The sequence below is a fragment of the Myripristis murdjan genome, chromosome 11, assembly GCF_902150065.1.
Source record: "Myripristis murdjan chromosome 11, fMyrMur1.1, whole genome shotgun sequence".
Taxonomy (NCBI): Eukaryota; Metazoa; Chordata; class Actinopteri; order Holocentriformes; family Holocentridae; genus Myripristis; species Myripristis murdjan.
This window is the reverse complement of record NC_043990.1, coordinates 3,080,242-3,105,513: the sequence shown is the minus strand read 5'-3', so window position 1 is coordinate 3,105,513 and position 25,272 is coordinate 3,080,242. Positions and strand designations below refer to the sequence as shown.

Here is a 25,272-nt window from a genome sequence, read left to right as displayed (position 1 = left end):
AGCAGAACAAAAAGCAAGCAAAAAAAATAAATAAATAAAAAAAAGCCTCCAGTGCCTTTAGCCCACGTACGAGATGAAACGCCGGGAGAGGGCAGGAAAACAACAGATCAAAGCGGGAGAGGAGAACATGAGAGTTAGTGGGAGTGAGAGAAGGTGAGAAACTTTTCCTTTTTTTTTCCCCCCCTCCTTCACATCAAAGCGCCTGCTGTGTAAAATACTTTGTCAGAAACACACCGAGGCACCAGTCACGTTATTATTACAGTTATTATTTTTCTATTCTCCACTTTTCCTGCTTCTGTGAGAGCCAGCAGAGGAACAGACACACGATGTTAGAGAGCTATTAATAGTTCATTTTGCCGGTTATTATTTTAAAAAGGAAAAGGCTGACAGGGTGGTAAATATATATGTATAGATGTGTGTTTGTATGATGAGGTGGAAGCTGTCAGTGAGTGAGCGTGCTCGTCTTCCTCGCTGCGATCTCTGGAGGAATAAGGAGCGGCCGAGCTGGAAACTCATTTCACATGAAACGCTGGAGGGAGGGCTGCAATCTCAGTCCACTCCGAGTCACTTTAAAGTGAAAACCCGCAGCGATACCATCTCTGCTCATTTCACGGGCACCTGCGGCGGGCGATAGGTACACGTACAAGTGACAAAAACCAGGAAAAAAAGGTGGTAAAGATCCCCGCGCCCCGCCCTCCCCCCGAACCGAAGCAGAGGACTCGCCGCCCGTCCCGACTGGTTGGGAACATTTTCTGTATTTACCCGAAAGGCACTGGACCAGAGCTATTGATCTAGTGGCTGTCGACGGGCTCTGATATGCACTTCGCAGAGGAAATTGGAGCCAAGTATCCATGGAAACAGAATAATTTAGCGGCGAGCGGAGAGGGGAAGGCAGGCTCGGCCGCTTTCATGGGTTTCACAGACTAATGAAGAGTCAAACTCAACATTTTCTGCTTGCTTTCACACTCGCACACTGAGAGCCACAACACCGGGGCACATTCATGTGTCCTGAACTGCAGGATCATAATAATAACAATAATAACAACAATAATAATAATAGTTAAACTGGTATCAATCAATCTGAGAGACAAGGATGTGACCAAATGTCTGCAGAAGAGCTGCAGCTATTAATCGTTTTAGTAATCGAGTATTCTACTGATTAATCGATTAATAGAGCTTCACTGAATGGAGCAAATGAGGGCAGCTCAGTGAGACCCGGATCCAGTTATAGTCCTGTCTCACTGCACCTCAGGGATATTTCAGAATCATTATGTTGGTGATGGTTGGCCTTTGGTGAGCGTCTGTGCCTCTAGTTTTCGCCGTCCACATGGAGTTGAATCGGGCAGCCGGACTTGTTTGTAGATTCTCGACGTTTCACTTCTCACCCAAGAAGCCTCTTCAGTTCTGACAGGCTGCTGAGGAGTCCCAGATATTAAACCTGTGTGGGGACGTCAACACACCATACAAACATTTTTACCAACATGAGACAGAGCGTCTGGTTCTAAAGAGCTCACTGAGTTCAGGTGCTGCTGGAATAGTGATGGAACAGGAAGCCACCGCTGCAACAAGTCAGCTGCTCAACTTTCTGCCCTCCTAGATATTCCACCATCAGCTGGAAGTGGGATTATTGCAAAGTGGAAGCGTTTAGGAACCACAGCGACTTGGCCACCAGGGGGCGGCACCACGTAAAGTTACAGAGCGGGGTCGCCGAGCGCCGAGGCTCATAGTGCGTAAAAGAGTCCGACGCTCTGCCGCCTCAGTACCTGCAGAGCTCCAAACCTCCTCTGGCATCAACATCAGCACAGAAACTGAGCGCCGGGAGCTTCATGGTGACCAATCAGGCTCCTCCATGTGGCGTCTGATGGACGAGTCTGGGTTTAGGGAACGCCAGGAGAACGTTCCCTGCCTCCAGGAGAACGTTGCCTGCCTCCAGGAGAACGTTCCCTGCCTGAGCGCATTGTGCCGACTGTGCAGTTTGCTGGAGGAGGGGTCACACTGTGGGCTGGAAGAGCCAAAGCTGTTCTGCTGCAAAGGACCAACTCCATATCAATGACTGGGGATTTAGAATTGGAGGTCGGAAAAGCTCCTGTAGGTGTAATGTGGACGTGGACCTGGGGCTCCTCACCTTCTGTCAGAACTGAAGAAGCTTCTTAGATGAGAAGAGAAACGTCTTCAAGAATCTACAAACAACCCAAACCCTCGATTCATCTCTGAGTGGAGAACCATGACCTAGAAGACTGAGAGCCTCCACTCACAGTTTTTTGCGGTGGGTCTCACTGTCGGCACGAGTCAGACCTTCAGTGGCTTTTGGTCGACTGAGAACGTTGAATCTGGTCAGGTAATGTGACGCGATGCAAGAGTCGGCCTTTGTCGCCGCTAGTTCTTTGATGTTGGACCATTGGGTGTCGTCAGCCCGTCGTGGAAACTCGTCCCAAAGTTCACACACTTTGTGACGAGCCTGCCTCTTCTCACTCTTTGCTTGTGTTTTCTCTGCCGACCATAGTTTGCAACAAGCAGAGTCAAATCATGTTTGTGTCGGGGTAATTACCGTCCTTGCGCTCCACAAGCCGCTGTGTAGAGCTCTGTAGATGAAACGAAGCTTCCAAGCAGAAAATTCTGCAGTGCTGTTTCTTGTGGTGACCTGAAGCCAGCTGAGATCCTCCCCTCCTGGTTTGTGTTGTCTTGTGCGGTGCGAGGAACTCTTTTCAGACGGAGCGTGTGCTCGTTACCCCCCGAATAAAAGCCGAAACACCCCGAGGGCCCGACTGTGACAGCGGTGTATGTCAGCACGCCTCAAAACTCAGTAACAAGCTGCTTTACGGAGGTGCCAATCAGAACAAAAAGACAGTCAAAAGCAGAAAGAAAGAAGCAACAGAAGCCAAGAAATATAAACACAACGGGAAAAAAAATGAGGCCTGGAATAACTAATAAAAGATCAGTACCAGGTTTTTGCCCATAAGGGATTTTTTATGTTGACGCAAAACTTTTACACCAGTGTAATATTTAATATCTTAAAATTTAACCTGTTAATGTTCCAGACTATGCAGTTTTTCTTCCCATCAGGGTGGAAACGCCTCTGAAACAGCATTTAGAGCATCATGGGACACACACTGAGGAAATTATTTTAGTGTTTAGTATTTTAGTGGAATTTGAAATTCAAAAAAAGGAACGGCAGCACGTCAAAGATTAGAAACTTCACCTCTTTTGCAGCGATTTAAACGACAGTAAACGATCCCTTTCATTTTTGAACATTGAATTTCCAGCACTCAAAAAACAAAGCGATGTACATTCACTGAGGTGCAGACAGAGCAGCACTTTGCAGACTTCACTAACAAGAAGCTGGGGTGTAAGGAAAGTGGCTAAATTAAGGAGCAGAAACAGGACAAAAAAAAAAAAAAACCCTCTGTCAGTGAACGTGACAGCAATTACTGATGAAGTGACCTTATCACACTCCATTAATCATGCAGCCAGCAGCGCCGCTAATTTATGACCGGATGATTTAAAATGCCACCGGCCTGGAGCCTCCGCAAAAAGAAATCCAGATCAAAGTACGGCTCATGTTTGCACGATCAGTGTTTATTAAAGCAAGGAGCTGAAAAACTATGAATCTGCTAATTAATAATGTTATGGCGTCGACACAAGCCATCCTCACCGTCATCACACACCTGTTTTCAGCTGCTTCAGTAATCTCACCTGTCTCCCTGTACTGGTTTGATTTGCAGAAACCCTGAGATGATTTTATTAGTTGGAAACGTTTGATACGTCTGCTGGTGTTTCCTGAGGAAATCACTAAAAACCAGAGGTGGAAGTAACTAATTACATTTATTCACGTTGCTCACATTGAGTTTTTTTTTTTTTTAAGTCAGTGATTAGACTTTTCCTTCGGTCCATTTCTGCTCGAGTTTTTTTTTCCTTCACTACATTTTAAATCAGATCCATTACAGAGAACAGCTGATCAATGACAGACTGTGGAACCTTTCACAATAAAAGCTCAGTGAGCAAACCCGAGAGGAGGAACCTGCTTCTCCTTTTTTTGTCGTTTCCAAATTTCACAATAAAAGCTGCATGATGGAAAACTGCAGCGAGGACCATTTAGACTCAACTCACAAAAAATAAGAGTTGAGCGTAATGCCCCTTTAAAAGAACGTGAGATTTTGATACAGAGATTAAAGAAACATATTTTTGAGGTAATTTCCTGAGTAAACAGGTTCAGCCTCCGACGAGCAGATTTATCGAACGTCTTACCGGCCATGGTGGAGATCCCCAGCGTGACTCCTATGGAAAGCTCAATCTGAGTCCCCTGGTGGACAGAAGAGGTACAACAACGTGATGAGACTCAGCGAACAACAACCTGACAGAAGAAGAAGTTTGACAAGAACCTGTTTTCCATTCCAGCTTCAAAACGGCGTGAATCTGTGCCTTAACATCACCTCAGATCCGTTCATTTTTCAATACTTTGTGATTTAATTTAATTTTAATTTGTAGTTGGGGTGTAAACACACACCCTGCACAGTTCTCACCAGTTTACAGGAGAAACTGAACCGAGATCTGAAATCATGACCCAAAATCTGCAACACAAACTGAACCGCAGCTACACCCCTGATGTGCACTAAGGAAAGGCAACAGAATTATTATTTTTTTTAATTCTATAAAAAAGAAAAAGCCAAAGAAGTTGCATATCATAGTACTCTGTTAGATCAACTTTTTTTTTTTTTTTTTGAAGAATCATGATTTGATTCAAACTGCCGAGGTGAGAGCGGCTCGGATCGATGCAGCTGAACGGGCCGACCGTCTAATCGATCAGATGCAGAAACTGCGGCCGGTCCGAGGTCGGCCTGTCACTTACTGCGGCGATCATGATGGCGTTGTCGAGGAAACCAAATCCAACGAAGGGGATGCCATTGTGGAGCAGAACTGCAAACACAGGAAACGAATGAATAAAACCAAAGTCACACAGCAAAACCTGATATTCATGTATATAATTTTTTCTTTTTTTCTTTTTCTCTTTTCTTTTCTGCTCATAATAACTGCCAACTTCTTCTGTTAATGCCAAACTAACTGGAAACACATCACTTCCTGTGCATGAGCGGGAACACAAGATAAAAATAAAAATGATAAGGCTGCATCCTCTGTTGGTGAAACATTGTGAATGATCAGTTTAGTCAGCAGTTATTTTATTTGGCTTTATTTTCACCTGTTATAATAATTTTATTTATTATTTTTTACTTTCTAAAATATTTTTTGTGTAGTTTTCTGTATTTTGCCATTTTTTTTCCCATTTGAAGCACATTGCATTGCATTTTAATAAGTGAAAAAATAAATTAAATACGTAAAATTAAAGGTGCATTACGCAAAACTGCTCAGAGTTTGCTCACATGAGGACCTTGTAGACTCAGCTGGAAAACAAAAACGACCCTCTGTGTTTTCTGTGAGTCGACTCTAAAGGGTCTCAGTTAAAGGTGAAGTGCACCTTTAAATAAATAAATAAATAAAAATGATGGGAGGTGATTTGACTGATGAAGTTTGGCTGTTGGTTTTCGCTGAATCTCTGCGGAGCGACGATGTTTTCTGAGCCCACAGATCAACAACAGGTCTCATTAAACCGCCAGCCAGACGCTTTGATCTGCCGGGGAACATCAAAAGAGCCTCGCTGCTACACAACATGTCGAAAACGTGAAGAGGAAAAAATATATAAATAAATGAATAAATCAGTAAAAATGAGTGAACGTGCACTTTTACCAAACGCCTGCTGACACCAGAGAAAAGCCTGTGGGAGTCAGGAGACACAGAGCTCCTCTCTGTGGGTGAGCACAACCTGTGTGTGTGTGTGTGTGTGTGTGTGTGTGTGGTGACAGGCAGGTTTAATCTCTCACCGTATCTGATCTGAGCAGCAGACGGCGGCGACGGCTCCAGAGTCTCTGAAAGGAAACAACAAAACAGCCGGTGAGACGGAGGAGAGGCTTCGCGCTCAGCCGCGTCGCAGGTTCAGCCGCCGGCCGCCGCCAGGACACCGACCGACACGCCGACCAACACGCCGACCGCCGCCAGGACGCCGACCGACACGCCGACCGCCTGAACGACACGGGAAACCCACGGGCCAATCAGGGAGAACATCCATCAGCCCCCCAGAGTCTCAGTGAAATAAAACATGGAGCCGTGTGGCCTGACCTTTGAGTCACGACGTCTCCGTCAGTTCAGTTCATTTCTACAAATAAAAAAAAAAAAAAAAGAAAGAAAGAAAGAAAGAAAGGGCGCGGTGCCAAAGTGCATCACTCCCTTCTCTCTTCACTGTAAACTGCTCTGTCAGAAATCAGGGTTCAGTCCATTTCTGTCCCCCAAGCTACAATCTACCCACAAGTCCCTCCTACAGGCCTGATGATCGGACCTCAAGGTGATCATGTGACCTTTTTCACAGCCAAAAGGTACATATATGTTCCCAAGCAGGTAAAGGGACATACATGCACCGTTTCCTCCAAATGTTAAGATGCAATATCAGGAAACAGCAGTTTTGAGGCCAAATAGAATGAATGAATAAATGAACATAACAATAAATACCTAAATAAATCAATAAATTAGGTAAAATAGCAACTTAAGAAAGATTTTAGGTTACTATGGGTAGCATTTCCTGTTAGCTTAGCATAAAGACTTGAAGCCTATGGGAGTTGTTAGCCTGGCTGCATCAAAGTGAAAAGATAAACCTTATAGCAGCTGAATCAATAATCAATAACTGACCAAAATCACTGCATTTACACAAAACTACATGTTCAGACTGAGGAGGGAAACTGAGACGTTAGTGGAGACAGAGAGGTAACTTCCTGTTTGGCTTCCCTCGCTCTGTCAGACGCTCAGGAGGAAAGAAAAAGCAGAGAAGAAGAAGAAGCAGGTTCAGGTGAGGAGACGCAGGTCAGAGACCAGAGGAGCAGGAAACCTGTGTGTGTGTGTGTGTGTATGTATGTGTGTGTGTGAGTGTGAGTGTGTGTGTGAGTGTGTGTGTGTGTGTGTGTGTTTTACCATTAAATTAACCAAAATAACTGTAAAATAATTTACGAGACCAAAAAATTGATCATAGGGTGAAATCAAATATTTAGTGATTAATGATTTCTTTGCCCTGGCCAACCAAATGTCTTGGGATGGCACTGTGTGTGTGTGTGTGTGTGTGTGTGTGTGTGTGTGTGTGAATGCATTCATTCTGTGTGCAGCCTCTTGACTTGAAGTAATAAAAACAAAGAAAAAGAGGTGGGAAGAAAGAAAGAGACGCCTGGAGCAGGAAAAAAAGCACAACACATGTGAAGCGTGTGTGTGTGTGTGTGTGTGTGTGTGTGTGTGTGTGTGTGTGTGTGCAGAGAGCAGCCGACACAGCAGCCTCATGTTTCACACACACACACACACACACACACACACACACACACACACACACACACACACACAGGCGGTAGGTCAGTAAACACACACACACACACACACACACACACACACACACACACACAGGCGGCAGGTCAGTGAACACACACACACACACACACACACACACACACACACACACACACACACACGCTGAAGAAAGGTCGAGGCTGTTTGGACACGTTTCTATTTCAGGACGGAGAAGAAAACGCTCGTCCAAAGAGCCGCACGCAGAGGGCGGGACAGCGCCGCCACTTTCCAGAAACTTTCCAGAAACTTTCCAGAAACTTTCCAGAAACAGGAATTTATGGGAATCAACTGGAATTTTGGGATAATTCATACAAACTGTATCAGATACAAACATCAACATTTTGTTTTGTCATAAGCAGAGAGGCGTGCAAACCAATACAAATTTAAAATATGACACTTTTAACTTTGATTTATTTGAGTACACACACACACACACACACACACACACACACACACACACACACACACAGTCCCATTCAAAATGTAACATGAAAGCGTTTTCTCTCTGGTCTCTGTGTTTTTCTGCAGGACGTCCCGTCGTTCCTGTCGGGTTTGGTGAGCAGGACTCGACTGAATTGACATGAAATCTGATTGTTTTAAACACGATCACGCTGCACTTCAGCTCCCCCTGACCGGCTCCCCCTGACCTCCCTCTGACCGGCTCCCTCTCACCGGCTCCCTCTCACCGGCTCCCTCTGACCGGCTCCCTCTGACCGGCTCAACGCAAATTTATTAAACTTCCAGTTTATTCCCGTTGATTCCTGTTAATTCTCATTGAAAAGTTTCCAACTTTGAAAATTCACAGACGTTTGCGACCTCAGTCTCACACCTGCTGCTCACCGTCACTATTTGACCTTCAAGCTGAACACAGACACACCTGTCAGTCACTGATCCAGGAGAAAAAAACAACCTCCAAACAATCTGAAGGATTAAACCCGTCTGCAGAGCATCGTCCTCCCGCTGTGCCTCTGTCAGAGACATCAGAGCGGAGGAAGCCCCGCCTGTTTTTGTTTTGTTTTTAATAAGCAGAGCTCGTCTCTCGGACAGACGAGTCCTGGCGCTCCCTCCTGCCTCCTGATCCGGCGTCAATAAGCTCGAGTTGCCAGGCAACGACTCTCGGCCGCAGCCAGTGAGCCGGCGGCATCGAGCCGATATCGCTTAGCAACCGCATGAATCCAGGAAGTGACGAGGTGACTCACGGGAGGCTTCCACTGAGTTCAAGGTGTCGAAGCTCCACCTTTGCCCTCAGCTGATCTGAGAGCCGGGGGTCAGAGGTCAGAGGTCAGCCGAGCGGTTTGGGCTCGTTGTAATTAAAGGTTTGTTTGTTTGGTGAAGCGAGGAATCGATGAATCCTCCGTCTCCTGGGCTTCTTCTGTCTCTGCTGCTGATGGAGTTTGTTGATGCTCGTCTCTCAGCTCTGTGCTGCAGCCTCACCTGGAAATCTGTCCAGGTGCACATCTGATGACGACTCACCTGTGCACCTTCAGCTCAGTGGTTTTATCGCTATTATTATATCGTTATAAACCAAATACGGAAGAAATTTAAATAGTTTTTTTTCCGTTTTATCATTTGAAACCAAACACAGAGAAACAGAGCGATTCAGAATCAAGGAAAAACAACTAAATCAAATAGATTTGTTTGTTTGTTTAATTATCTGTGCATCAATCATATTCATTTATACGTTCTATACATTTATATTAAACATTATACATTATTATTCATTTATACGTTCTAACCCTGGTGTCGCTCCTGTGCTTGCATAATGTTATACTTTTATAAAACGGCTTTTATTTTGATATACTTACTTCTGTGTCACCTGTCTGGCTTCGTCAGTTCAAATCGGAAAAATGAAAAAAGGAATTTGCACAAATCAGACGGTTTCACAAATGTTTAATAAACGGCTGGTTTTTGGTCTCGACGACAAAAAGACTGAGATGAAGGGACATGGGTTTGGACAATTTATTGATCTTATATCAATACTGTGATTTCAGACTAGATGTTGTCGGGGTTTGTGGATATTGTCTTATCATGTTTTGTCTTTTTCTGGTTATAAAAGCATCTGGACTGCAGCGTGACGTCACTTTCTGAACTTAAAGAGCAGAAATAATCATCCAAAAAAATATCCTCACAATGTCACAGTATTTGTTCATTTATTCATTCATTCATTCTATTGTACTTAGATCTTATTCTTTATTTTTTATTTTTTATTTATTTAATCTGTAATCTGTGGATACTGCTGAAAAACTGCGAATTTCCTGCGGGATGAATAAAGTATCTATCTATCTATCTATCTATCATTTTGTTCATTTGTTCATCAGTTGTTGTGATATCTGATTTTGTCCATATCGCCCAGCTCTCTCCCACTTCCTCAAAATTCAGCCAGAGGACACACCGAGAGAGGGTGCGCACACACACACACACACGCCATTCATCTGAAGGTGTGAAGTATAAAAGCCACAGTTCACAGCTGGATCACAGCTGGGCCGCTGGTAAAATGAACACTTTTTTTTTTTTTTTTGCACGAGAGCAGCAGATGCAACAGGTAAGGTTTCATTTTAATATAAAACTGTCACTTCAATGTGAAACGGCACATCCAGTCACATCACCTGCCAAGGTGTGTGTGGAGGTCCCTTCACAAAGCCCACATGCTGCAGAGGAGTGAAGGCTCACACTGCTGCTCCGTCATGTGTGAGCATAAATCTGAGGATCCGTGTGAAAACAGCGGAAATTCAAGGATCATTTTGGAGGAGCAGGGGCCCGGGACCGGCAGGGATGGAGAGAATAAACAAAGGCGAGACCTCGTACTCTGTGAAAAACATGAGTTTCATAAAGTGTCGGCGCAGTCACAGAGAGCAGAGGCAGCACATCTTCCAAAAGACAGACACAGAAACCAAACAGCATCAAACTACAAACTCAGTGTTCTTCATCAGGGACAGGAAGAGGCTGCAGGGCGGAGCTGACATGGAGGACAGAGACACGACGAGAGGCACTGAGGCTGAGACTTCCCTGCTCTTCTTCTTCTTCTGCTTGTTCTCTTCTGTCCAGTGAAAACCTCACATCTCCACAATGTCAACGTCCAACGACTGAGAAAAAGCAGCTTTGGGTGCAGATGGTCCCTCTTTCCCATCGTGTCCTATTTGGCCCAAATGCATTTTTAAAGCTGGCAGACAAACTCTGAGGAGTAAACGGAGGCGACAGCAGGGAGGAGGCACGCCAGGCCGACGTTTACAAGCTGCTATTTTGTCCTCGTGAAGGAGCACAGAGCCGCCGGGTGCTCGGTCTTAACGGGCGCTCTTAACGAGGAAGAGCAGCGACGGCTCCGAACAGGCCGCCTACCACCCTGACCCAAAAAAAAAAAAAAAAAAAATCATCTCTCTTTATCAATACTACGTTTTTACAAGTTTTTTGCCATGATAAAGCATCAGTTCATGTCTGAAAACGGCTGTAATGCAACTCTACACCTTGCGCTCATTAAATATGCGCAGATCTTTGAATATGCAAGCAGGCCCCGCCCACACGGCCTGCCTGCACGCACACCGCCTCGTAACTTGTGCTGAGAATCAAACCGAAGCAAATGAAGAGATGCAAAAAAAAAAAAAAAAAATTGACTTTTCCACATAAGAGGCTGCAGACAGGCGGGAAAATGCCCTGAAACTACGACGGCTGACGTGAGGTCAGTAAAAATATCAGCACATTTCACACCTCAGCTGCAGTGAATAATGAGGATTATTCCTTTTTACCCTAAAACAGACTGTTTAACAGAACGAGGGAATGATAATAAATTCTCCACACTGACTAACGGAGCTGCACTGCAAAAACGCAAAATCTTACCAAGATTATTTGTCTTATTTCAAGTCAAAAATGTCTTATTTCTAGTCAAAATATCTCATTACACTTAAAATAAGACATCACCTCAGAAGTAACTTGTTTTTAGACAATTTTCAAGTGAAAATTTGCTTGTTTCATTGGCAAAATTTGCCAGTGGAAAAAGTGAAAATTCACTTGAAATAAGTGAAAATTAGCTAGAAACAAGAAACAAATTTTGCCAATGAAACAAGCAAATTTTCACTTGAAAATTGTCTAAAAACAATTTACTTCTGAGGTGATCATGTCTTATTTTAAGTGTAATGAGATATTTTGACTAGTAATAAGACATTTTTGACTTGCTTTCCATCTGCTGTGACGTTTCTTGGTTTTCCCATCCAGACTCTGTGACTGTGGAAAAATCAGCTAAATAATGGCCGTCGGCTCAGATCCCTGAGACCAGGTGAATGTGGAATAACCGTGACGGGCCTCGGCACACCTGATCAGCTTCATCTTCATCCGTCTGAGCCGCAGGACTTTGTGCAGCGCCGTCTTGCATTACAAATTCAGAGTGATGAGCGCATCAGATTCCCACTGCCGATCATCTCATGAAAAATACATCGATGCAGCGGCCGGCTGGTCGAGTCTTAAAGCCCCCATCGATCCCTGCAGCCGGCCAACAACGCCACGTCCCACCCGCTCAGGACACACACTTTGAATCTCGGAGCGGGCCACAGGAAAACACATCAATCACGACGAGCCGTCAGTGAAACGCTAAAACATCCGTCCATCGCCTCCGAACGCTGCAGCGGTTCGCTCGAGACGCTTCCTCCCGTCTGCAAACATGGAGAGGAACAACACTCTGACCTCTTTACAGCTGCATCTCAGAGACAACCTGACCCAAAAAACACCAACGAGCAGGCAGCAGGTCAGGGCTCATGAGGAAGGGCCAAAGACTCAAAAATCAAAATATATAAATTAATGTCTGATGGAAAAGCGTCAGAACTGAAAAACGGATCAATGATTTAACTAAAATAGAAAAAAACTCAACAAAACTGCCATTTAACTTTCTTTTTAGTTTAGTTGTTTTTTTTTACATGCCATTATTTATATACATATATATTTTCCTTTTTTTGTAGATAATGTTTCTTTATGTCTTAAATGTTAATGTCTGCACCGAGGGTCTGATCCTGTACGTTCTGCAGAGTTAACAGTAAAGCTGACTTTATGATGCAGAGTGCAGCTCATGTGCTCTGTTTTATTTCTTGCAGCCCTCACTGTATGTGCTCTGCGATCGAAGCCTCGGCCACACTGGAGATCAAACACACGGCCACGGGGTTACAGCACAGCCAGGAGGACCATAACGCCCACACAGCAGACTGGGAGACCAACATTTCTCACCTGGAGGCCGGACAGACCAACATCAGGAAGGTCTCCCCTTCCTTTGGCTTCATGTCGGCCTGATGGTGCAGGTGCAGTGACTCTGATCCTCCCATGGATCAGAGTCACTGCTCTGTAAATCTGTCATTATTCAATCTCTACTACCACCGTTAAGGCAGTAATTCCTTAAATCTGGATGCATGCAGGGTTGCAGAGAAGAGACAAACGGGAGAGGTGCACCCTAGGGTTGCAAAGGGGCGGAACATTTCTGGTGAATTTCGGGAAGCATTCCGGAAACTTTCCATGGGAAGTTCAGCTGGGGAATTTTGGAAATTTTCTTTTGTCATAAGCAGACATGCGTGCAAACAAATGACATTTTTGACTTTGACTTATTTTGAGTAGATTTTTTTTCTCAGTCCTTCAAGATTGATGGTGGATAAACGAACAGAAACAGGCTCAATGAACAGATGAACAGTCAGCAGCTGAATCAAACTATAACCTACATTCTTGTATGAAAACTGTATTTGTATGAAACCTGTTGAGCAGAAGAACCAGCATCCCAGCTGAGCTCGCTGGCACCATGATAGACAGCCTCTTAAAAAGCTGCTGTATAAACACATTTTGACTTATTTTTTCCAGTTAAACTTTAATAGCACAGGTCAAATATATTTAGCCCAGTCACATCATCAAAACCTTCCTGCCTGGAGCTCGTCTGTGGGCTCAGATGGAGGTCGAGTCGTGGCCTCAGTCGTCCTGCTGCCGTGTGCAGGACTCTAGAAATAATTGTGCATGGGCCTGAGGAACGCAGTGCAGGGCAGAAATTCAACTGAATTTGCATTAAATCTGGTTGTTTTAACCAGGATTATGCTGCAAGATGGTTTTTCTTCAACTACATTAATTTCCCGCTCATAGACTAACATGCAATGTTGCAAATTTCCAGATTATTCCTGTAAATTCCCATATATTCCCATTAATTCCCATGGAAAGTTTCCAACTTTGAAAATTCCCGGAATTTTGCAGCGCTAGTGCACGCTGCGTTTTCCTCTGAAGTGCAACATGAACGCTCCTCGTTCAGAAAGCGGCTGCTGTTCACGCTGCAGAGGCAGGAGGAGGAGGAGGAGGAGGATGAGGAGGAAGAGGAGGGAGGGACCTGACGGGCCGCCCGCATCGCAAACTGAACTCCTGCAACCCGACTGACACAACCGACTGTCAGATTCTCACACGGCTTCTGAATCTGACAGGCGGGTCAGTGTGTGATCACAGCCACCCTGCCGCTGATGGGACGGCTGTTCCCGTTACCATGACGATGTCAGGAGATGAGGAAGAGGAAGCAGCACGAGGAACGAGGAGAAAGAGGTTTTTTTTTTCTCCTGTCTCTGACAAAACAGAAACAAAGAAACTCACAGGGAGAGCTGTGTCAAAGATGTTTGTTACCATCAGGGGTGTAAAACCAAAAAACCTTCAATCCACAGTCACACAGTCAACATGTCTCATGTCTCATTTACAAACAGACTGAAACTGAAACTGTGACCACAAACCACAGAACAAACTGAACCCACACTGTTAATGAGACAGATTTATCTCCTTTTATGTTTTTTTTTGTTTTATTTTTTTCACTGGTCAGAAAAACGATCCGATCCCTGACTCGAAACTGGAGCAGAGTCCAAACTGTGAGCTTTTCTGGTCCTTTGAGCCCCTTCAGTCTTTGTGTTTTGACACATTTGGGCGTCTAACAGACGTTAACAGAGGTGGAAATGTTTCCTGCACATCCTCCTGCAGGGTCACGTTATTTAAACGTCTGGATAAAACACACAGGGCCAGTGAAGCCGTGCAGACCTGAGAGTAAAGTCATAACTGAAACCTGCCTGGTGAGCTCCTGAGGGGGTGACGGCGGCGGCGGCGCTCTGCTGAGATGAAAATCTTCCAAACTTTGCGCTGAAGTTCGCCGAGCGCCTGACTCGCTCGCGGCGCTCTCAGCCGCCACGGGCGCCGACACGCAGCCGCTTTGCTTCTGGAAGCTTCTTACCGTTCAGCGAGCAAAACTTATTTTTGTTTTTAGAAAGGAACTGATTAATTTGGGATGGCGCTGCTGAAAATAGCCAGGCCACACGGAGGGAATAACCCATTTTCCCGGCGTCTGATTTGACTCACTAACGACGGCACAGCGAGAACAAACGCCGCGTCTCCCGGGACGAGGCGGCCGGAAATAGACACAACAAGGAACTTCACTCTGAGATCTGCCAATAGCAGCAGATTTTCAGGTCTGAGGAATAAATGGGGAAGATGACGGTGTGTGTGTGTGTGTGTGTGTGTGTGTGTGTGTGTGTGTGTGTGTGTGTGTGTGTGTTATCGCGGTCCGCTCAGCTGGCCCGTCTCACTCGGCTGCAGGCGAGCTCATGAAGCTCATCGACAGCAGCAGGAGTCTCTCCAACTCGCATGTCAGCGTGTGTGTGTGTGTGTGTGTGTGTGTGTGTGTGTGTGATTAAATCAAGCATACAGTCGGCTGACTGTGTTTGCGTGTGTGTAATTAGACACCAGCAGATGTTGCGTCACCTGTCTGTTGTCACACTGCTGATTTACAGAGTGGAAGTGCTATCAGCAGCAGATACACACACACACACACACACCTGACACACACACACACACACACCTGACACACACACACACACACACACAGCACCTTTCATCCAGGCTTTCAGAGAGATGCAGCAGACTCAATTTCCAGTCCAACACACACAGTATTTTTAATTCACTGGGGATATAAAGAATGTGTCTTAAAGGCAGAATAAGTTGGATTTTCCTAAAACACACACACACACACACACACACACACACACACACACACACACACACACACACTGTATAGACTCAAATAATCCTCTCCATCGTGACTTGTGAGCCAAAAATCCCACAAGTCGCGTGTTGCTGCTGTGTGATCAGCTGAGCGGGCCGTGTGCAGATTTCTGGATTCAGCGAACGCCTCGTCACTTCAGGAGCCGTTCCTGAACGACCCACGAAAACACGACGAATTCCACCTGTTTGTGTGTTCATGACATTTGTTCATCGACATACACTACTCACAAAAAGTTAGGGATATTCGGCTTTCGGGTGAAATTTCAGGATGAACCTAAAATGCATTCTAACCTTTACAGGTGAACTTAATGTGACCTTCTGTAAACTTTTGAATGCACATGTCCAACTGTTCAGTGTTTCAGTACTTTTTGCACAAGTTGCTGTTCTCTAACAAGGAGTTTAACGGCAAAATTCACATCAGGTGTTTGATGCTCCAGCTCATCGAGGTCGTATCATTAGGGAACGGCTGCTGGAGACTGGGGTACCTCAGATGGAGTGGCCTGCACTTTCTCAGACCTGAATCCCATAGAAAACCTATGGGATCAGCTGAGTCGCCGTGTAGAGGCTCGGAGCTCTGTACCCCAGAACCTCAATGTCCTGAGGGCCGCCCTTCAAGAAGAGTGGGATGCCATGCCTCAGCAGACAATAAGTCGACTTGTGAACAGCATGAGACGTCGCTGTCAAGCTGTAATTGATGCTCAGGGGCACATGACAAGTTATTGACACTGACATTTTTTGTTGTGGTATATCCACCACTGTTGTTGGCTTTTGTTTCAATAAATTGTTTGAGATGAGGAAATCACCAGTGCATGCTTCTACTTAAATGCCCTACTTTCATGATATAATATCACTGTAGCATGAACATTTTACATTTTCCATAAATTTCACCCAAAAGCCAAATATCCCTAACTTTTTATGAGTAGTGTATTCGACGCTGCATCAGGCTGGAGGTTTGATCCACACCAGCAACGTCCAAGTGAAGTGAAGCGAAGCCTCGTCGTTCAGGTGGCCGTGGCTCAGCCGGTTAAGAGCAAATGACCTCGGTTAACCGCTCAGCATCCACTTCCTCATCACAAACACCGTTACCATGGTTACTAACACGCTCGGTGATGGCAGAAATTCACCTAACACGACTGCGATACATTAATCGGAGAGCCCGGGCTGTAATTACTCCGAGCGAGTCCAACAGAAACCTGGTGTGCCGCCGCAGACGGAGCCAACAGCTGCTTCAGAGGCTTTTTTTGAGATTTCAACGGTCTCCATTTCCATTTCTGCTTTCATTTGTTTGAAAGAGGGACGGCAGACGGCCTCATCCAGATTCTCCATGCGCTCCTCTGAGAAAACAAAGTGCATCCCCGGACAAAGAGCGAGCTGTCCGCCTAATTTCAGCCACATCCTTTATTTTAAAGGTTATGTCGCTAAGAGACGAGCGCAGGGAGGGAAAACCTCACAACTCCGCGACACATTAATGAGTTAAGAAGTTTATATAAGCTAAAGTAATTCACAATGAGCTTTACTGTCATGCCAGCAACCTCTGTTTGCAAGACGCCATCAAACCGGGTTTATTTTGATCATTATGAGTTGCACAGCTGTGTGTGTGTGTGTGTGTGTGTGTGTGTGTGTGTGTGTGTGTGTGTGTGTGTGTGTTGAGGCTGGAGCCTGAGGACGCCGTCTGTCCTGCAGAAACGCCGCCGGCTCTCCAGGCGACGGCGGCCGTCATCTCATCTTATGTCATCTCCGCCTGCAGGGACGGAAACGCTGCCTCTCTGCTGCCAACCTGGCAACCCGTCACACAAACCAGCAGACACACACCCTCCACACGGCAACGAAAAAAAAAAAAAACAACAATTGGAAATATCACTTTGAGGATGTTCTGCACTGTGCTCTCTCAGGCTGTCTCACACACACACACACACACACACACACACACACTGCAGACGTTTCCTCATTAGATCTGAGGAGTCTGGTTAGTCCGTGACACCGAGCAGCTCCAAGCTGTTCTTCATTAGAAACTCCTCTGTCACCACAAAACAAACACAACACCGTTTACACACTTTTCCACATTTTTTTTTTTTTTTGTCCAATTCCAAAACTTTCCCAACACCTGGAACTCATCAAGTTTTATTTGCATCTTTTGTTTTATTTCAAAGTTCTCGTCTTTAGCCTTTTCTTTTTAATTCCACCCTGGGCTGTTTTTAATGTTTTATTTTAAGGTTTTCAAATGTTCTTCTTTTTATTGTGAAGCACTTTGAGCTGCAATTCTTGTATGAAAGGTGCTATACAAATAAAGTTTTATTATTATTATTATTATCATTATTATTATTATTATTAAGTCTCCTTTCCAAACCTGCAGAGGAAATTCTCTTTTCATAGGCCTGTCCCATTTTCTGGGCCTGCAAAGCCTTTTGAGAATCTAAACGGTGATTAAGGAGTAAAAATAAACTTGAAAGTGGTGCATCCATCACAAACCTCCTCAGTCCACAGAGACTCTTTCACATAAACCTTTTTTTTTTTTTTCTTGGCTGAGATGCAGCCTAACAACGAAAACGACACAGACACACTCCTGCCTTACATCGGACACATCTGTGCAGGCCGAGCTGACCCAGAGGCTGTGAGCTCATCTGATCATTTGTTTGTATCTTCCAGTGCTGATCAGTGATGAATGACGGTGAAGTTATGAGCTTCATGTGATTCACAAACGTCTCGTCGTCTCATCGCTCTGACAAAACGGCAAAGTGACTCAAATTGGCCGGCAATCACAATCTTCATGCAGCGAGCTTAATGAATTTCATGAATTTTAATTCTCCAAAATATGTTGCATTTGATTACAGATGACGATGACTGCACTGATTATTATCAACATGGACTATTAACACAGAGATTTGTGCCATTTTCCCACTGCCAGAGAGGCTATGAATGAATGAATAAATAAATAAATAAATAAATAAATAGGAGCTTTAGGAGATTTTGAGACGGGTACAGGCCTGTCTCACTGAGAGCCTTCACATTCGTGCGGTCACATGGTGCTGCCGGGCCACTGTGCCATGACACACACACACACACACACACACACACACACACACACACACACACACACACACACACACACACACACAGAGTTCTGCTGCCTGCTGGACACACACACACAAACACACACACACACACACACACACACACACACACACACACACACACACACACACACACACACACACACACACAGAGCTGCCTGCCTATCAGCTGCCAGATGTCTGCTGACAGACACAGCAGGCAGGAGACAGCAGAGCTTCATGCCAGAGGACGAAATGCAAAATTCAAATTGCCAGTCCCGTTCATTTTCCCTGCTTGGAAAGGAAAGCGGGACGACTTGGACGGGCTGTGGTTCTGCTGCGTCCCGTCTGGCTGACAGCAGGTTTCTGCCACCAGAGGACGGCCGACAGATCCAACAGGCCTCTGAGGACGAGGACAGGAGGACAGGAGGACAGGAGGACAGGAGGACAGGCGTCTGGAAACATGGAACAGCATGTGAGAGTCCAGACGTGTGAAAGAATACATACGACATGCAGACGTGTGCATGGAGGGATCGATGGCAACACACACACCTGACTCCGCTCAAAAGGTGTGTGTCCTGAGTAGAAGCAAAGGTCAAGAGTGATCACACACCGTGTCACAGGTGTGAGGCTGCACCGTGCTGTGACGGCTCAGATAAAGGCAGCCTCTGTTCATTACTGCTCATTTGGAGCCGGATCCATCATTTTCACAAAACCGGTTCCCATGACGATTCCTGGAATTTCTCATCTGCATTAATTTTGCTCATTTGTGGCACTGAAGTGACTGTGGTGACGTCACGTCACCTACAAGACTGAGCAGGCCGGGGTGGATACGCCCCCCCCACTGCACCGCTATGAAGACTGACGGACCGTCATTATCAAGCGAGGCAGGAGGAGGAGCGCAGCCCCGCAGCAGAACCAAACACTGAAACGCTCCAAAGTGTGGTTGTACTTTAAGAGAGCTCAAAATGAGCACGCAAAGTGCAATAAATGTGATGCATTCATTTCCTGCAAAAGTGGAAGCAGGTCCATTATGAGGAAGCATCTAAAAACACACGACGTTAACGTAGGCACATGTTCTGTGTTTGAGAGTCTACGGAGGTCCGTGCCCGCAGAGCCCCAGCTGGGGGGGGGGGGGTGTTTAGAATTTGTGTTTATGTAATTGTTTATTTTAAGTATAATGGTGTCATAAAAGAAATACAAAAACGTATATATTTGTTATCGGAACCGGCAGGAACCGGAATCCTTAAGAGGGAATCGTTAAAATCCAAACAGGTCCCAACCCTGGCAGGAACTTCCACTGAGATACAATTCATGAAGAAACTGTTCAGTTTTAGTTGGATTGCAGACGCATGTGGGATTAAGCTTGCTTCCCTGGCCGTGCTCCAAAACCTGAGCGCCACGCCCTGACTCTGCTCATACTCTGGTTAAATCATCAGCATCACAGCGTACAGCTCTATGATCTCCATGATGCAGAATCCCTCTTCTGAATCTGCTCTCTCTCTCTGACTCAGGTTCTTTTCTTCCACTTTTAACTTCAACCCTTCTCTCCAGGCAGGGAGCAGCGCTGTGTGAGACGGAGTCTGCCTGAGCTGTGATTTAAAGGAGCGGTTTAACTCCTGAGATGGAGATCCTGTCTGTGTGTCAGTCAAACAGCCGCGCTCCTTCCTACTTGAACCCGCCGGGCGCCGCCGAGCGCCTCCCTCGCCAAATCCTTCATCTGTGCCTCGGGGCGCGGAGGAAATAATGGCTTCATCTCCGACCGCGCTTCGCTAACAGCTGTAATCCGACCGCGGGACGGGCCTGACGAGTCCCTGAGGAACCGGCTCATCAGTCCTCCACCTTGTTCTCTGCTGGCAGGTGACACCTCATTTATTACAGCCAAGAGGGGAATCAAACTGCTGGCAGTGAAGAGTCCAGATCTCTGATTGAGACTCATCCAGTGCCGACTGTTTGATATTTATCAAGTAAAAACGCCAACTCACTCACTCACATCTCTAAGATTCACATTAATATCTTTATAAAATCAGTCTTAAGAGATTTGAAGACATCACTTTTGACTTTCACACTTTCCACATTAAATGATGAATAAAGAGAATAACTGCCAATGAAAATAATCATTAGCTGCAGGCGTTGGCTCACTCTCCATCGATTCAATCCTTTATCTCTTTGTTCATTTAAAAACGCACGTGCAGGCTGTTCAACAATTTATCCATCAACAGTGGCTTCATTCCACTTTCTCCGAGCCGTCGCCTAAAATAGATTTACTGTAATGTGATCTGTGCTGCCAAAAGGCCAGAGCGTCACTTCGCCACTAATTAACACCCTGTAGATTTGAACTATTAATCTCCATTAATCTGGGAAACAGCGCGCACGAGGCAGAGACTCTGAACTCCAATAAAATCTAAAACTGCCTCTTGGACAGCGGTAAGTTCTGCATTCAGAGAAGACGGCCTGAACACCTTCACCTCCATCAGGAAAAGACATTTTAAAAAGTCGTTCTGGCACAGGAGGAAATCTTTCATCTCATTCAAAGTGAGCAATTTAAAACACATTATCGTCTCACGCTCACCCTCAAAATGTTCCTTCTTTCAGTGGAGACGTTGGACCGGCTGATTGGAAGAAACACCAAACCTCTTTCCAAAGAACGAAGTCAGTTCCTGCACACACTTTTTTTTTCACCTCTGCATTGATTTATTTCCAGTGCAGAGCTGAGAAAGTCTGACTTCTTCCTTTGGAAATGGATCTCCGGGGACTTTGATTCGCTGCAGGACACCAGAGTCAAAGCCAGAGGTGTTCGTGTCGTCTGACCTACTGGCTCCATCACGACTGTGATTCAAATCACAGCACGGATTATACTGAGCTGTGCATACTGTGGCGGCTGTAAAGGAAACAGCTTCTCTTGAGGTAAAAGATCAAAGTGCGAGGCTCTGATCCTCCTGCAGGTTCACCGGGTGTGGCTTCACTTCAGTGCAGGGGGTTAATAATCAGCTCGGGGGGGTTTGGGTCGGGCGTTTGACCCTCTGACCAGCTGGGATTAAAGCTGCACAGCCGACAGATCGTGTGTCCCTTCACAAACACTGCAAAAAGTCAAAATCTTACCAAGATTATTTGTCTTATTTCAAGTAAAAATGTCTTCTTTCTAGTCAAAATATCTCATTACACTTAAAATAAGACATGATCAGCTCAGAAATAACTTGTTTTTAGACAATTTTCACTTGTTTCAAGTGAAAATCCACTTGAAACAAGTGAAAATTAGCTTGAAACAAGAAACAAATTTTGCCAATGGAACAAGCTTGTTCAATTTTCACTTGAAACAAGTGAAAATTGTTGTTATTTCTGAGCTGATCATGTCTTATTTTAAGTGTAATGAGATATTTTGACGAGGAATAAGACATTTTTACTTGAAATAAGACAAATAATCTTGGTAAGATTTTGACTTTTTGCAGTGAAGTCAGAACTGGGCTCATCACATCACTGCGGTGGTGAGTTTAAACACTTTTTATGCCACATCAGAAGCACTTTTTTAACTTTCAGGTGCACAAGTGATCCGTTTTTAGGGAAATCCTTCAACTCCACTGGTCACATGGTGTGAAGCAGCACAAATTCTCAGTTACAGTAACCTGTCAGCTCTGCCCCATGTTGTCAACTGTTTAAAAAAAAAAAAGAAAAAAAAAATCGAAGTCACTAGAAAATATCTGACTGAGGCATTTATGTCCCAGTAAATAAAAAAAATGAGTATAAATGTAGCTATTCTACATAGAATTTGCTCCTATTGTGAGGATTTGTCAATACAGAAGGTGTGAGATTATCATCCTGGATTATAGCACAAGGGATAGCAACACTTTCTTCTTATTTCAAAAACACTTGTTTATTAGTACAACAGGTGCACCAGTGATCCATTTAGGGGAATACTTTGGTTCCAACACAGTTTGAAGTAGCACAAATTCTCAATAACAGGAAGCCGCTGGCACTGCACCATCCACCACCGTGCCAATAAAAGTATTGATCATACAGTGAAAAATACTGAGTCCAACACCGTTAAGACGTGCTGAGCTGGGACATCCTGACGTGAGACGGCGGCGTCTTAACTCTCATATTTCATAAGAGTTTGCTTTGTGTTTGGAAATCACAAACACACCTGCCTGCAGTTCAGCAGTTTAACATTTCGAGTGCTTGCAAAGGTGTATAGCATCTTGACAAGACACTTTTCTGAGGGAAACAGGAAGGTAAATACCATCCACAAATAAATAAATAATAATAATAATCATAATTGCTCAGCTGTGCTCTGCGTATTGCTGATGTAGACAAATCCTGAACATCTGCTAATGTGGGAGGCATCATTAGCACTGCAGACTTGAGGTTTTTCATTTGTTGCCTCTGGAAAAAAAAACATTTTCTTTTTTTTTTTTTTTCATTAAACCAAAAACAATTTTTCAAATTTTTTTTGCTGAAGACAAACAGCCTGTTTCAAGTTATTTATCTACAATCTCGTGGTGTTTGAGTACGCCTACCTTGCTCTGCGACTTGGGGATTTGCCACATTAAATATTTGTTAACTTCCTCTGGTAATTACTGTGGAATCACCTGGGGAACCAATTTAATTGAGCCGGCGATGTGAGCGCCCACGTTTCTGAAAAGCTCGGCACGGCGGCCCGTCTGCATCTCCCGTCCTGTCAAAGCGGGACGGCGCGTCAGATTCAGACTTTCATGGTGTTTTAATTGGACACAGTGGGAGATCCTGTCTAAACTAATAGGAATGTGGAGGGGGGCTATAAATAGTTATTCTACATCTTTACTTTGGCAGCAATAAGCAGGTCTGTGTGAAAACAAGGTAAACGACGAGGGACCGGAGGGATGTGGAGGTAAATACAGAGAGAGCAGAGCCTCAGCAGGACACTTCAGACAAGGGACTGCTGGCACTCCAGCCAATAACACGACTCCGACTCTGCTAAAAAAAAAAAAAGACGATATGTGACGAATGAACATATCGATACAGCAGCGAGTGCCTATTTATCTCCAGATTTGATATTATCACGATACTTAAGTGCCGATTTGATATATATTGCGATTCTACAAGTATTGCGATTCAATATCCTGATTTATTGCAATGTTTGTTTTTTGAATCATCTTCTAGTTTGTGGTCGTAACCTTTCATGAGGCTGTGATCATCCACATCACATTAGAGGTGTAAGCAGACATGTGTCCCAGGACGGATTCAGGACAGAGTCTCTATGCTCCGGTCCAGCCCATCGTCCCGTGGCCAGCAGCTGGACTGTCAGCTGATTGGCTAAATGCAAACTGAAGAGCAGGTCGGCTGTAAAGCAGCTGGTTAACGAATAAAAACTCCCTTTAATGAGATATGAGCTCCCCTAAAAACATGATGTGAGAAGTTTTGGGGGGTCTCTAACATACACTACTCACAAAAAGTTAGGGATATTCGGCTTTCGGGTGAAATTTCAGGATGAACCTAAAATGCATTCTAACCTTTACAGGTGAACTTAATGTGACCTTCTGTAAACTTTTGAATGCACATGTCCAACTGTTCAATGTTTCAGTACTTTTTGCACAAGTTGCTGTTCTCTAACAAGGAGTTTAACAGCAAAATTCACATCAGGTGTTTGATGCTCCAGCTCATCGAGGTCGTATCATTAGGGAGCGGCTGCTGGAGACTGGGGTACCTCAGATGGAGTGGCCTGCACTTTCTCAGACCTGAATCCCATAGAAAACCTATGGGATCAGCTGAGTGGCCGTGTAGAGGCTCGGAGCTCTGTACCCCAGAACCTCAATGTCCTGAGGGCCGCCCTTCAAGAAGAGTGGGATGCCATGCCTCAGCAGACAATAAGTCGACTTGTGAACAGCATGAGACGTCGCTGTCAAGCTGTAATTGATGCTCAAGGGCACATGACAAGTTATTGACACTGACATTTTTTGTTGTGGTATATCCACCACTGTTGTTGGCTTTTGTTTCAAGAAATTGTTTGAGATGAGGAAATCACCAGTGCATGCTTCTACTTAAATGCCCTACTTTCATGATATAATATCACTGTAGCGTGAACTTTTTACATTTTCCATAAATTACACCCAAAAGCCAAATATCCCTAACTTTCTGTGAGTAGTGTATGTATTGACAACATGCAGGGTTTTGTCTTCAGGTTTTAAATTTCATGCCCCACCGTGGTTAAACACACTCTCTCTAGCCCTGGACACAACAGAGTTACTACAGGAATATTATAGCAGCCGTGTGTATGTGTGTGTTGCAGTCACTACAGAAAAAGCACAGAAACATCACAGGCTGATTTATCCACCTGAGCGGAGAACCCGACCCTCTCAGACCGGCTGGATTAATTCAATAATCTGAGCTGTAACAGAGGTGAAATACGTCTCCTTTTGTTTAACACCTGCTGCCTGTTAAAGGACATTTTATTTTTATTTTTCACATGGAAGGAGGACTGGCGAAGTAAGAGTTTGATTCTACAGTCTCTCTCTCTCTCTCTCTCTCTCTCTGTGAGCGGGACAGTGAGATCCGGTCACAGGTGTGCAGGTGAGACGCCTGTGGAGACGCAGGTTGGTGCCAGGTGTGGACGGACGGACTCCCAGCTGTCCACCACAGATGCATTTTGTGTCTCACACTGTAGATGAACGCCTGAAAGGAAAGCTGCACTGGTTTGCCTTGTGGAGGCTGGAGCGGCTCGCTGTCAGACGTGATGATTTCACCGCAGGCGTCTCCTCAGCCGGGGCCGTCTCATTAATCT

General features: G+C 45.0%; 1 protein-coding gene across 2 annotated transcripts in view; it reads right to left on the bottom strand.

Moving 5' to 3' along the window:
• Nucleotides 1–25,272, bottom strand: part of tmem65 (transmembrane protein 65) — a 45,421-nt gene that overhangs the window by 14,824 nt on the left and 5,325 nt on the right. For both annotated transcript variants that reach the window (XM_030064145.1, XM_030064144.1), the window contains exons 2-4: nt 5,874–5,918; nt 4,847–4,914; nt 4,246–4,300 (exon numbers count right to left, since the gene is read on the bottom strand). In XM_030064145.1, the coding sequence (XP_029920005.1) occupies nt 4,246–4,300; nt 4,847–4,914; nt 5,874–5,918 (168 nt within the window). The remainder of the gene's footprint in view (nt 1–4,245; nt 4,301–4,846; nt 4,915–5,873; nt 5,919–25,272) is intronic.